This window comes from Sturnira hondurensis, unplaced genomic scaffold (assembly GCF_014824575.4).
Source record: "Sturnira hondurensis isolate 20B ecotype Veracruz unplaced genomic scaffold, ASM1482457v3 Scaffold0021214, whole genome shotgun sequence".
Taxonomy (NCBI): domain Eukaryota; kingdom Metazoa; phylum Chordata; class Mammalia; order Chiroptera; family Phyllostomidae; genus Sturnira; species Sturnira hondurensis.
In genome coordinates this window covers 9,218,152-9,230,664 of record NW_028093845.1, presented here as the reverse complement: position 1 = coordinate 9,230,664, position 12,513 = coordinate 9,218,152, and the positions used below count along the sequence as shown (strand labels likewise).

The 12,513-nt window shown below is 33.7% G+C and overlaps 1 protein-coding gene across 1 annotated transcript in view; it reads right to left on the bottom strand.

The window, feature by feature from the left end:
• The window catches only part of TBCK (TBC1 domain containing kinase), a 189,213-nt gene that overhangs the window by 115,489 nt on the left and 61,211 nt on the right, over positions 1 to 12,513 (bottom strand). Inside the window, exons 13-19 of the mRNA XM_037031868.1 lie at positions 7,595 to 7,644; positions 7,307 to 7,436; positions 6,010 to 6,108; positions 4,059 to 4,121; positions 3,442 to 3,568; positions 1,926 to 1,976; positions 1,092 to 1,175 (exon numbers count right to left, since the gene is read on the bottom strand). Of these exons, the coding sequence (XP_036887763.1) occupies positions 1,092 to 1,175; positions 1,926 to 1,976; positions 3,442 to 3,568; positions 4,059 to 4,121; positions 6,010 to 6,108; positions 7,307 to 7,436; positions 7,595 to 7,644 (604 nt within the window). The remainder of the gene's footprint in view (positions 1 to 1,091; positions 1,176 to 1,925; positions 1,977 to 3,441; positions 3,569 to 4,058; positions 4,122 to 6,009; positions 6,109 to 7,306; positions 7,437 to 7,594; positions 7,645 to 12,513) is intronic.

Genomic DNA, 12,513 nt, shown 5'->3' with positions numbered 1-12,513 from the left:
CCTCTGGTACGCACACCAGCCAGGGTATAGCATTTAGATTCTTATTGAAAAGATAATACATAATATACAGGGTCCAGCACAAATAATGCCCATTTTTATTACATAAAAATATTTTATTACAAAATAAGAAGCATTTAATTCTGCAATGTAACAATATCATACTTAAGCACACCATATGACATTTTTGGTGAAATGTTCTTATTGCTGTTCATCTCAAACCTACCAAACATACTCAATGGTGTTATTTTTGCTGGACCTTCTACAATGCCATTATAATATTAGTAAATTAATTGTAATAACAGTAGCAATAAAATAGTAATAGTAATAAAATAAGAGTCATTAGGTTTATCGAATGTTTCTATGTGCATTGACATATTTTATGTTTAAATTTTACAAAAACCTTTATTTTAGATATGAGGAAAATTATTATCTAGCTAACATGTTATTTGCCCAAGATTACACAGTAAGTAACCCAGTTTAAATTGAAACAAAGTTTGCCTGATTCAAAATTGTAATATATTAGCTGTTGTTATACTACTTTCAAAAAGGAGTTCAGAAAATTACATGAAAAGTTTGACTGTGGTTAGCACAGTACTGAAAGAATTCACAAATGAATAATGCTATGACAAACTCTGAAGGAAGATGTGCACTTATGGAAATAGAAGTGAACACATTTTGGGGGTTCAAACAGGGGGAATGAAATGAATGAGCAGTGTGTTTAATATTCTATTTATTGACATAATTAAGTACTATTTCATCTTTTTACTAAATTATAATAGGCTTGCTGCACAGAGAAACTTTTTGTGGGCAATTTTAATGGTGAGAGAAAAATAGCAGGACCTTTATTTTTTTAACGTAACATGCCTAAATTTGAACTAAACTGAGAGGAGATATTGAATAGTTATTAGAAAAATATCATAATTCTTTGAGGACATTGGAGTAAAAGACTAAACTTAATGATGTCTTCACTAGTTTTACTGAGCATTATCACCCTATTCTATTAGATGAAAATCATAAATTTAATTGCTTACCAGTTACTTGACATAAATAAGTACATTCCCTTAAAAAGACAAGGAAAGGTATTTGATTACCTTGTATCACATGTGAGTTGTCTTTCAAGAAGAAGTTATACAAATACTTGGGAATAAAAGCAGACATACATGCATATGCCAAGGCTAAGAAAGAATAAAGCAAAAACATATAACAAATTAGTTAACAGGGTAAATGTTCAGGGGTCATTCACTCACTTATCATACATTGCTTGAATCTACTATTAAACAAGAGTTATGTTAATAACTGATGAACACCAATTTAAGGGAAAAAAACAACCCTCTGCTTTTTAAAACAGACAATACTTTGCACAACAAGACATAACCATCTAATATCTTTTCCATTTCAAACTACTGTAGAAATTTTTGTCCCACAATAATAAAAGCTTTTATTATCTGAACTTATACACATTTTTAAAAAATCTCTAAACATGGACATTAATAATCAACTATACAAACCTCAAAGTACTTAATTTTTGTTAAGGAAAAAACAAAACAGCCTCGGAAACTGGATTTAGGAACACTACTCATGAATTACTCCTTCAAACAGATTGCTTACTACTCTTGGAGCAATATGTGTGATAATGGAATGTACCTAATAAAAAATAGCAAACCTGTAGTCCAGTTAATGAAAAATATCATAGAAACCAATTTTTAAACCAATTACAATTTTTAAACCTCATTACAACTGAAACTCTGTAATAATAAATTCTTTACATCCTCTAAAATTATATACAGATTACTTCACAGATATTTATACTATCTGTATAAATATATTTCCTTCCTATCTGTGAAAGGAAAAAAAACCTTTCATGTTTAAGCAAAATATTTTAAATTAATATGCACCAAGATTATTTCAATGATAAATAAGCTTACCTTCATTATTGAAATTTAAATATAGGAATGGAGCACAAAGTGAGTCAAGACCTGATGGGCAGGGGTTGAAGAAATTCAAATAAACATAATTAAGTAGAATTGTAGATATATACCATATATTATCAGTTCTCTGCATTATCTCTGCATAGATTAATTATTCTAAATTCTGCACATCCAGAAATATATTACTTCAAAAATGGGCTACAGGCCCATTTCTGACCCTGCGTGTTCTTGGCAATCACTTAACGTCTCCAGGCGTGTTTCCTCATCTGAGAGGAGGAGATTTGTTTACATGTTTCTTTAGTATTGTGGAAAAATATCCTTTAAAATTGTGAAGTGAAATATAAACATATGACATACTCCTTTTATTAATAATGCTGTTCAAAAAATAATAATACTCTTCATAGGTTGTCATGTTGAGAGAATGTATACAAATCTGTCTACAATTGTTACAAAGACACAGAACTGCTCTAAAATGGACAAAGCTAGAAAAAATAATTGCTTCATTTGAAGTTTGTCCAGAAATAGATAATTACAATATTTAAAAAAATACTGGAACTGAAGAGCATTATATGAGGCAAAATAAGCAAGAAGGTAAGAGACAAATACCATATGATCTCACCTATTAGTGTAACCTAATCAACAAAAGAAAAAAGCAAACAAAATGCAACCAGAGATATTGAAATTAAGAACAATCTAACAATAGCCAGACGGGAGCGGGGAGGGGACAGTGGGGAGAAGGGTTTTCAGGAATTACTATAAAGGACACATGGACAAAACCAAGGGGGAGGGTGGAAGCAAGGGAGGGAGGTGGGTTTGGCTGAGGTTGGGGGGAGTGGTGGGAAAAATGCAGTCAACTGTAATTGAATAACCATAAAGTAATTTATGAAACAAAACAAACAAAAAAAACCCCACTGTTTATTACAACACATTCAAATATAGGACTGGTTGAAATCAGTTTCTCATTTGTAAATTTATGAGTGGCCACAAAACTAATGAAAAAAGTAAAAATCAGGATATGGAACATAAAGATACTTTTATAATAAATGAAAAAAGATAAACGATACAAAAGATAATAAATGAAATAAAGAGTTTAAGGGGTATCCTATTCCCCAATTCCTAATAAAAAGGTTAAGCATAAACTGTAAAGCATTAAATGGTTAGAATGTCAATTGGCCCCAAATTATTTGTGCTATAAAATTATTTTATTATTTTCATAAGCACTGAAATACAAAGATCATAATTTTACAAAATGTTCTTTCTACTTTTCTAGAAAGAACCATGGTGGCAAATTGTCTCATTAAACATCATGGCTTTAAATGATATCTATTAGCATTTAGGCAAACTTGTAAAAAATAGTTCTTACAAACCTTTCAATAAATGGATTATAGCTTTAGTATCAACTTCTCTCAAAGCTGAGGATGCTTTGATATTTTGTTATAATTTTAAAAATCGCTGGTCATGCAATGTGCCCCTAATACTTCAAAAGGAATCTTAATGATTGGAAAAAAGTTACCTTGCCAATACACAAGATCAGGGTGGGATACTACCCAGGCTTTTAATACACGCCTAAATTTTGCATGACCTTCTGGTGATGATAACAGTTCATCATACTGATGACAACGAGGAATATCCACTTCAATCTGTAAAATAACAAAACATATGATGTAACCGTGATCACCAATAACCCCGAAGATAAAAATAAAAGAGAGATTGCATTATGAATTTTAGAATAGACCACCTACAAAATACTGGTGTTTAAAATTTTTGAATTTTACATTTTTACTCTGAAAACAACAAAAAAGGTTGTATACTTAAGGAAAACGGCCATTTCTTTTGAAAAGGTATATATCCATATAGTTACCAAAAAAATCTTCCTTTACAACATGGTCTAATTAAAGGGCAAATTCTATAGATAACAATGTACAATTATTAAGAAAAATTACTTGGCCTAAACACCTTTTAAAGTTAGTTGTAACTCACTAAGTTATGAGTACAAAAGTTTGGCTCACTCTAAACAGTGTATGAATGTAATGGCTGCTGAGCATGATGGAAGGAAGAAAATCTCTTCCCGCCTTCCCATAATTTTAAGATTTGGCAAAGTTAGGTTGTTCAAGAAAATCTAAATCTTACTTGTCTATCTGTAGGAATTGGAGTATCTTTATCAATTGCATCATACTTGGCATGAATAGCCCCCTGCAAAAAGTAAGAGAGAATAGTAATAATTCATCATATCCTTGATAAATTATTAATTTAGGTAAATATACTTCCTATAAGCATCTGTCATTGACAACCCACTCAATTATACACAGGCACATTAAAAACCAAAATACACCTCTTAGAAAAATTCTCTAAGGTTTGATAACCTGTGACACAAGTCCATGACAATTTGTCAACTTGTTCCGAAAGACAAACAAGTCGGCTGAGTCATGGAGTTGATGAGTATGCTGGTCAAGCTTCCAGGCCTCCACAACACCAGACAGCCTTGCTGTTCTCCACTCATTGCTACCTCAAACAGTCCGTTTTATGAAAACACTTTTAAAAAACTTTTGGGGGGGTGCATGGGAGGTGATCCCACAGGAAATTTTCCTATAAAGTTGGTAATGAAAACAAATATAAAAGGGAACTGTTTAAAAGAGTGATAGTTCAGCACGAGGAAGCAGAAGTTTGAAATAAAGTGAAGTGTGGAATATAATGCAGATATGGAATCATTAAGGGGCTAAAGAGATCATTTACGGTTTTTATACCAGTACAGAAGGAACAATTGAATAAACCACTTCAAATCTTAGTTACGTTCAACAGGACCGACAATGGAACAATTTTATTACTCTGGTTTAGTGTAATCATGTAGAAAGAGCCAGTAATTTGGGGTTCAAATTATGACATCTGCTGTATCAACTTCTATGGTATGTCTATGTAATGACAGATTTACACAACCTGACCTCAGAAGTAACCTTGGACTTTAGCGTTATATCGTTCTACAATTCTAACTATTAATGGGTGGTATGGAACAATAGGCATTCTCATAAAGCAACCACCCAAACTCAAAGGTGTTTATAGAATCTCATCAAAGGAATCAGGAATAAATAAAATTATTTTAAAAGGAAACTGAAAAAAATTAAAAATAGTTTGAGGGAATTCAGGGGAAAAATGCATGATGGATATCCGTAAGACATCGATAAGAGAATATCTGAGGCAGGATGACAAAGAAATTGATGGGGGAAAAGGGGGAGATGAGAATCTGGCCCATTTTCATTACCAGAGTTCTCTTTTAGTACTGCAAGTCACCCTGATAATTTTGTGACACCTCTCCTTTCCTCACCTCATGCCACAGATTAGGCATTATACAAGACAAAGTAGCTTTTTGTCTTGGTAGCATGGTTCTTGTGGGATAGGTATGCCAAAAGGCACTAAATTATGTTAATGATTTTTGATATAGTTCAAGTGGAAGATTTTTCCAAACTTAGATAGAACTACTTATAAATAGGCAATTCTATCCCTAAATAAACATACTTTATAGGAATTATAATACACTTACCACTGGAATATATATTCACAAGATAACCTAATATGAAAATTAATAATTAAGGTAATTTCTATGAGCTCCATTAAATGCAATATTAAGTACCATAAATCTAACAAACCTTCCATTATATTTTGCTAGTGTGCTCTTTTCCTCCATTCTTTTCACTTAAAATTACTAAATATTCTTTTTTTAACTTTTTAAAAAAGATTTTATTTATTTATTTATCTTTAGAGGGGAAGGAGAGAGGGAGAGAAATATCAATGTATGGTTGCCTTTTGTGTGCCCCCTGCTGGGAACTGGCCTGCAGGGAATGGGCCTGCAACCCAGGCATGTGCCCTGACTGGGAATCGAACTGTGATCCTCTGGTTCGCAGACTTGTGCTCAATCCACTGAGCTACATCAGCCAGGGCAAAATTACTAAATATTCTTAATGCTTGTATTTTACTACATAACTTTCTAACAACTTGAAAAACACACATTTGGAGAGCACTTTCCTACTCCTTCCTTTCTTCCTAGCACTCTTATAATCGACTTCTAACCTCCTCTTTTCTTCCTTACCTCAACCCCCAGAAGAGCAGCCCAGGTTAAACCTCTCATAAGTGGAGGAATGTCAACTCGTGCTTCTTTCCAGATTTGGTTTTTTTTATATGGATAAGCCTAGAGATGAAAAAAAGGGTATAAAAGTGTCTCAAATTACTAAGTAGCATATGTTCATCTAAAAGTCCTGAATATATACTAGTGATAAAATTGAAAGACAGCTTCAGTAAATTTCTAACTATCTTTCGTGTTACTACTTTGGTACTAATAATGCACGTAAGTCGGCAGTGCAACAGTTCCCTAGATTCTATAGATCTTGTTTAATATGACCAAAGAGAAATCAGTCTGCTATTTGCAATCATTCTGCTCTATTTGGTGCTCTGAGACAATTATCAACGAGTCACATGGAGAATAATACTACCAGTCTCATATGGGTTAAATAATGTATGCATATCACTTTGTAAAAGATCTGGTGATATAGACAGTATTTAATAAATATGTTATTATTATTGCTACTTCTATATCCTTGCATATAAATGTTTCCCTTTATAAATATGTCCTTTAGGAGAGATTTCTAGAAAATGATTATTAGGACAAAGGATATAGATATTATTAAGGCTCTCTACATACAGGAGTGTGGCACAAATAACGCCCCTTTTTATTACACAAAAATCTCTTATTTCAAAATCATAAGCATGTAATTCTGTAACATAACTATCACACTCAAGCACACCATATGACATTTTAGGTGAAATGTTCAAATTGCTGTCCATCTCACGCAGGAGATTCACAACCCACCAATAGTGTTACGTCTGCTGGACCCTGTGTACTTTGAAATTGCTTTATACACTGTTTCAATCAATTTATACTTATTCCAAAGGAATGAAAGTGTCAATCTTAATATGCCTTTATTCACTTTTCTAATTTTTTAATTAAAAAAGCTACTAAATGTGTTTTCATTCCTAGTGAAGCTAAACATTTGAATAGATTTACTGATTAGTTGGGTTTCTGTTATGTTTTTTAGTCATTTCTCTTTTAATATGGGTGTTTTCCTACTGATTTTTCATTGTTCTTTAAACATATGGCTATTAATCTTTTGTCTAAACAATTCTGCATATTTCCTACATCTTGTTTTTACTTTTTAATTTTATTTACCATGGACGTGTAACATTTTTATAATTAAATGTTAATTAGAAAAGATGGGTCATGAGAATTAGTCTTCTCGTGACATCAAGATTCCCTAATAATTGCCAGAGAGATAAAAAAATAAGGATTGAATATGGGCTCTTCTCAAACTTCCCGCATGTAGACGCCTTACTTGCAGCAGCCTGTCAAAGAGAACGATCCTGTTCAGTTGGTACTCGGTGTCCCTCTCCCGGATGATCAAGGGGAGAGCGGCAGCGGTGGCCAACTCGTTACTGCTGTTCGAATGAGGTAAGTTAGACTGGCTGTGAAAGAGAAACAAAAGCAGAAAAGAGGTACAATATTTAAAAAAAAACAAAACACCATATCAAGTGTTCTATTTAGAAAATAGTTTTCAGAGAAAACATGTTTCTTACCAATCAGTAAAGAAAAATGAGTATAAAAGGGGACAATGTATACTCACTCATCTTCAAGTAGTGGGTAAAATGCTTCTCCACCAACATCTTTTAATCTCTGTGAATTAAAAGACAAGTATTTACATAAGAGAACTGAGACAAAGACATTGAACCACATTTAGAAAGAAAAAATAATGCAAAGTTTATGAATTTATAAAGGTACCAAGAGAAGTATAAAATACAACTGAAAATGCATTCCTATCATAAATATGCAAGTATACCATTCCTCTAGTAATTGTATTTATCTCTGAAGAGTAGTTTTTATATGTTGATTATTTATACTTCCAAGAGTATCTTGTAAATGTTAGACAACTACTATGATTTTCTCTAAACATAATTCAGAATTTTAAAAATTGCTATAAAATTTAATGAATAACAACTTGGAAAAATTTTAATGAACAAATTAAATAAAATTAAATGAATAAAATGTTTTTTAAATTAATTGAAGGTTACTTTAAAAATATATATCTTTTAATTTAAAGCACAATTAGATTTGTTTTTTTCTTCAGAATGAATACAAACTAAGACAAAAGTAAGGGTGCTAATAAAAAAATTCAAAAGAATTTCTCACAACATATTTCGAATATGTATCATTTAAATACTGAATAAATCCACTAATGAAGTTCAATTCTCTTAATTATCTCTTCATAAAGTAACTACAATAAATGTTTCCCCAATAATAACATCTTGCAGGACTTTAGGTCTTCTTCAAGAATGCGTGAAGGCAGGCAGTAGTAAAGTAAACTCTTACACCCAGCCTGAGCAAGGCGATTCAAGTTAACGTCCTCTTGCCTGCGGCTCTGCTCCAGTTCAACGTCCAGCCTGAATGCTGACTGCCTGTGCCTGTGGGCACCGACCCAGACGTCCAAGCTGTGTGTGCGGCCAGCACTGAGCTTCTACTGCTCAGAGCCACTGTGCACTCCTCCTGGGCAGTTATTCCCAGAATTTTTTAAAGCCAAAGAAAGATATTTTAACTCAACACTGAGAATCTGGCAAACAGTGGTTTTATGCTTGGCTTCTGTCTAAAATTTGACAGGCCATGCACTTATCCATCTTGTCTTTAAACCTTTAGGTATTTCTTTCATGGATTAAAATTTAAAGTAGAATAATAAGATTTCTCCAAGTTTCACTGCATTATTATTATATATATATATTTTAAGATTTTATTTATTTATCTTTAGAGGGGAAGGAAGGGGAGAAGGAGAGAAATATCAATGTATGGTTGCCTCTCGTGAGTCCCCTGCTGGGAACTGGCCTGAAACCCAGGCATGTGCCCTGACTGGGAATTGAACTGCGATCGTGTGGGTCGCAGGCCCGCGCTCAATCCACTGAGCTACACCAGCCAGGGCTCATTATTATATTTTTTAAAGTCTGGATTTTACTGTCCTTAAAGTAATAAATATTACTTTTAAGTATATTTTCTGCTTTTTTTACTAAATAAAAATTCAGTATATCAAGTGAAGAAAAGAGCAAAATACTTATACAGACAAGTATAAGATAAAATTATTTTTTGGTTTCTATAGTTATTTCAAAAAATCAGTAATGATATCATTTTAAAATATATCTAGAGTAAAATTTAAATTTAACTGTATTTATATACTTTGGGTTACATACAAGTTAAAAAAATTAAGAGTAAAATGAAATCAGTTAACAATATATATTTTAGATATAGTTTATTGTTTGCTCCTTGTATTGCTGTTTATCTACTATACACATTATCTCTTCAAAGAGTTCAGTGTATTATGTAGTAATAATTATATATTTTAATTTTTTGTTCCTGGCATTATGACAGCTAAGACATTCTAATATCCTCAAATTATATAATATATAAACTACCAAATGACAGAAAAAGCCTATGGTTTTAGAGCACAGTGGGACGAAGCCTTGGTTGGGCACCTGATTAACTGCCAGTCAGACAAGGGAAGACCACGTTAAATCCAGGCATAGAAAGAAACATGTGTGTATGTTTTGGGAGGTTGGGGTTGCTGCTAACCTAGAGAGAAACAACAAGGAATTTCAGCTTCAGCTGCAGATGGTTAACATAAGAAGGCTAGGAATTGTGGTTTCAAGTCCAATGTTGAAACAGCTTGGAAGTCATTCCTCCTGCTCTAATAACAACACAAAATCTAAACGAACTGGAAGTCAACTCTTTCTGGATTCGAGTTAGATCAGAATTAGAGTTAGAATTAGATTAGAAGTAGAATTTTTAGATCAGAATTAGAACACAATGCTGGAAAACTGGAGAGGCAGGCAAATACAGAGAATCACAGCTGCAGCAGAAGCCACTGCTGGAACCTGGCAAGAAAAACTGAAGGGCAAATGACTAAGTGCTGCAGGCTTGGCAAGGACTAACTAGAGGGAGAACAACTGGAGACCAGCTGCAGGGATGCCCACACTCCGCAAGTTTTACCTCTACATGGACCAACAGGTTCTCAGGGTAAAGGTCTAAGAAAAATCCCCTCAGCTTCTGTAGGCAGAAGGGTAATGCAACCATTCTGAAATTCCCCCAGAGTACTTTGCTTTCATCAATAAGGACCCACCCTCAAAAATTATTTTATAGAGACTAAGTGGCTGAGGGGAAAGAAAACACCCACGTCTAGCCTCCTCTAGCCTTTGATGTGGGAGATAAATACCCAATTCCTGCTGCCTACTGCTTTCTGTCTCATGAAGTAGCGGGGGAAGCTGAGAAATACACGTGAAGGTTACAGCCCAGAGACTGGCTCACTAAAAGTGTGAGAGCTAATATAGGATTACAGAACATCTTTCCTCCCCTACCACACCTCTGTATCAATAGGGCTTCTGTATAACAGTGGATTACAACGGAAAAAAACAAAAGTCTCAGACCCTATTTTAAAAAGTCTCTAGGGAAACCCAAAGACAACAGAGAAAACAAGAGCAAGGGCAGTTGAAAAATTTTAGCCTTTTACAAAAAACCTACATAAATACTAAAACAGTTAGATAAACAGAAAATCTTACAGTAAAGGCCCTTTATAGATACATCACAGTTCCCTTTATAGATACATCATGCTGAGATTCTAATAAAAAATTGCAGGGCATACTAAACTGCAAAAAAGATACCCTGAAGAAGCATAGCAAGCTTTAGAACCCAATTCATAAATGGCACAGATTTTAGAATAATTAGATCAGGAACTTAAAGAACTATGGTTAATATATGAAGGGCTCTAAGAGGAAAAAGTAGACACCATACAAGAACAGGTGGGGGCTATAAGCAGAGGGATGAAAAGGATGTTAAGAAAATCAGTGCATTTTGAAAAGATGTCAGTAGAAACTTTCTAAATGAAAATGCAGAGAAAAATGAAAAACAATAACCCAAAAGATTCAATGGAATATCCAAGAATGATGGAACAATTAAAAAAGATACAATCTATGTGTAACAGAATACCAGAGGGGGAGAAAGAAAGAAACTGAACAAATATTTGAAGTAATAATGACAGGAATTTTCAAAATTAAACAGACACCAAACCAACCAACCAACTAACCAACAAAACAACCCTCTCCGCATACCCCAAACCTAGGCACACCATATTCAAACTGCAGAAAATCAAAGACAAAGAGAAAATCTTGTGGGAAGCCACAGCCAGAGAAGGTGGGGGTGGACTTTACCTATAGAGAGGCACACGGATACAAATGACATCAGACTGCTCTTCAGAAACCATGCAAGCAAGAAGAGAATAGCATGAAATACTTATTGAAATAAAAGAGCAACAAAACTACAATTTTTACATAGCAAAATTATCCTACAAAAGTGAAAAAATTAATTCTTAGACAAACAAAAACTGAGGGAATTTGTTGCTAGTGGACCTGCCTTGCAAGAAATGTTAAAAGTTCTTTCGAGAGAAGGAAAATTACAGGATTAGAAAATTAAATCCACGTGAAGAAAGGAAGGCTGCTAGAGGAAATATAAATGAATATAAGGAATACTTTTCATTTTCCTATTCTTTTAAAAAAGATTTTATTTATTTATCTTTAGAGGGGAAGGAAGGGGAGAAGGAGAGAACTATCAATGTATGGTTGCCCCTCGTGAGTCCCCTGCTGGGAACTGGTCTGCAACCCAGGCATGTGCCCTGACTGGGAGTTGAACCGCAATCGTGTGGTTCGCAGGCCCGCGCTCAATCCACTGAGCTACACCAGCCAGGGCTTCATTTTCCTATTCTTAATTGATCTAACAAATAACAGTTTGTTCAAAATAATAGATAAATGAATTTGGTGACAAGCTATGGATAAGCAAAAAAGCTGACAGCAGTGTGTTAAGGGATGGGAAGAAGGAAGCAGGAAGGCACAGTTATGAAACACCTGTACTACTTGGGAAGCAGTTTAGCTTCCCAAGAACTTATATTAGCTGTAAATGTACACTGTAAACCTAAGGCAACCACTGAAATTTTTTAAAGAAGTATACTTGTTATGGTAAAAGAGGAGAGAAAATGAAATCACAGAAAATGATCAATTAAAAATTGAGAAGGCAGAAAAAGAGAAACAGAGAGGTGGAAGGAGGGAGAGAAGGAGGGAGAGAAAAAGAGAACAAAGAGTGCAAGGCACACAGAGCAGTTACCCATACGGTAGATATTAATGTAACTATATCAATAATCTACCATTAAAAGGTAGAAAAAACAAGAGCCGTTTCTATGATGTTTATAATAAACCCACTTTAAAGATGAAGACACCGATAGATTAAAGTAAAGAAACAGAGCAAGATATACCATGGTAACACTACCTTAAAGAAGGTGAAGTAGTGATATTTATTCTTAAAAAAACTGACATTAGAGTAAGAAATTTCAGACATATTCTATCTACAAGAGCAACAATAAAAGATCTCAGAAATAAATTTGATAACTGATGTATAAACATTAAAAAGGGAATTGTGATATAAAATAGGACTTAACGTGGCATAGCATTATCGACCATATTC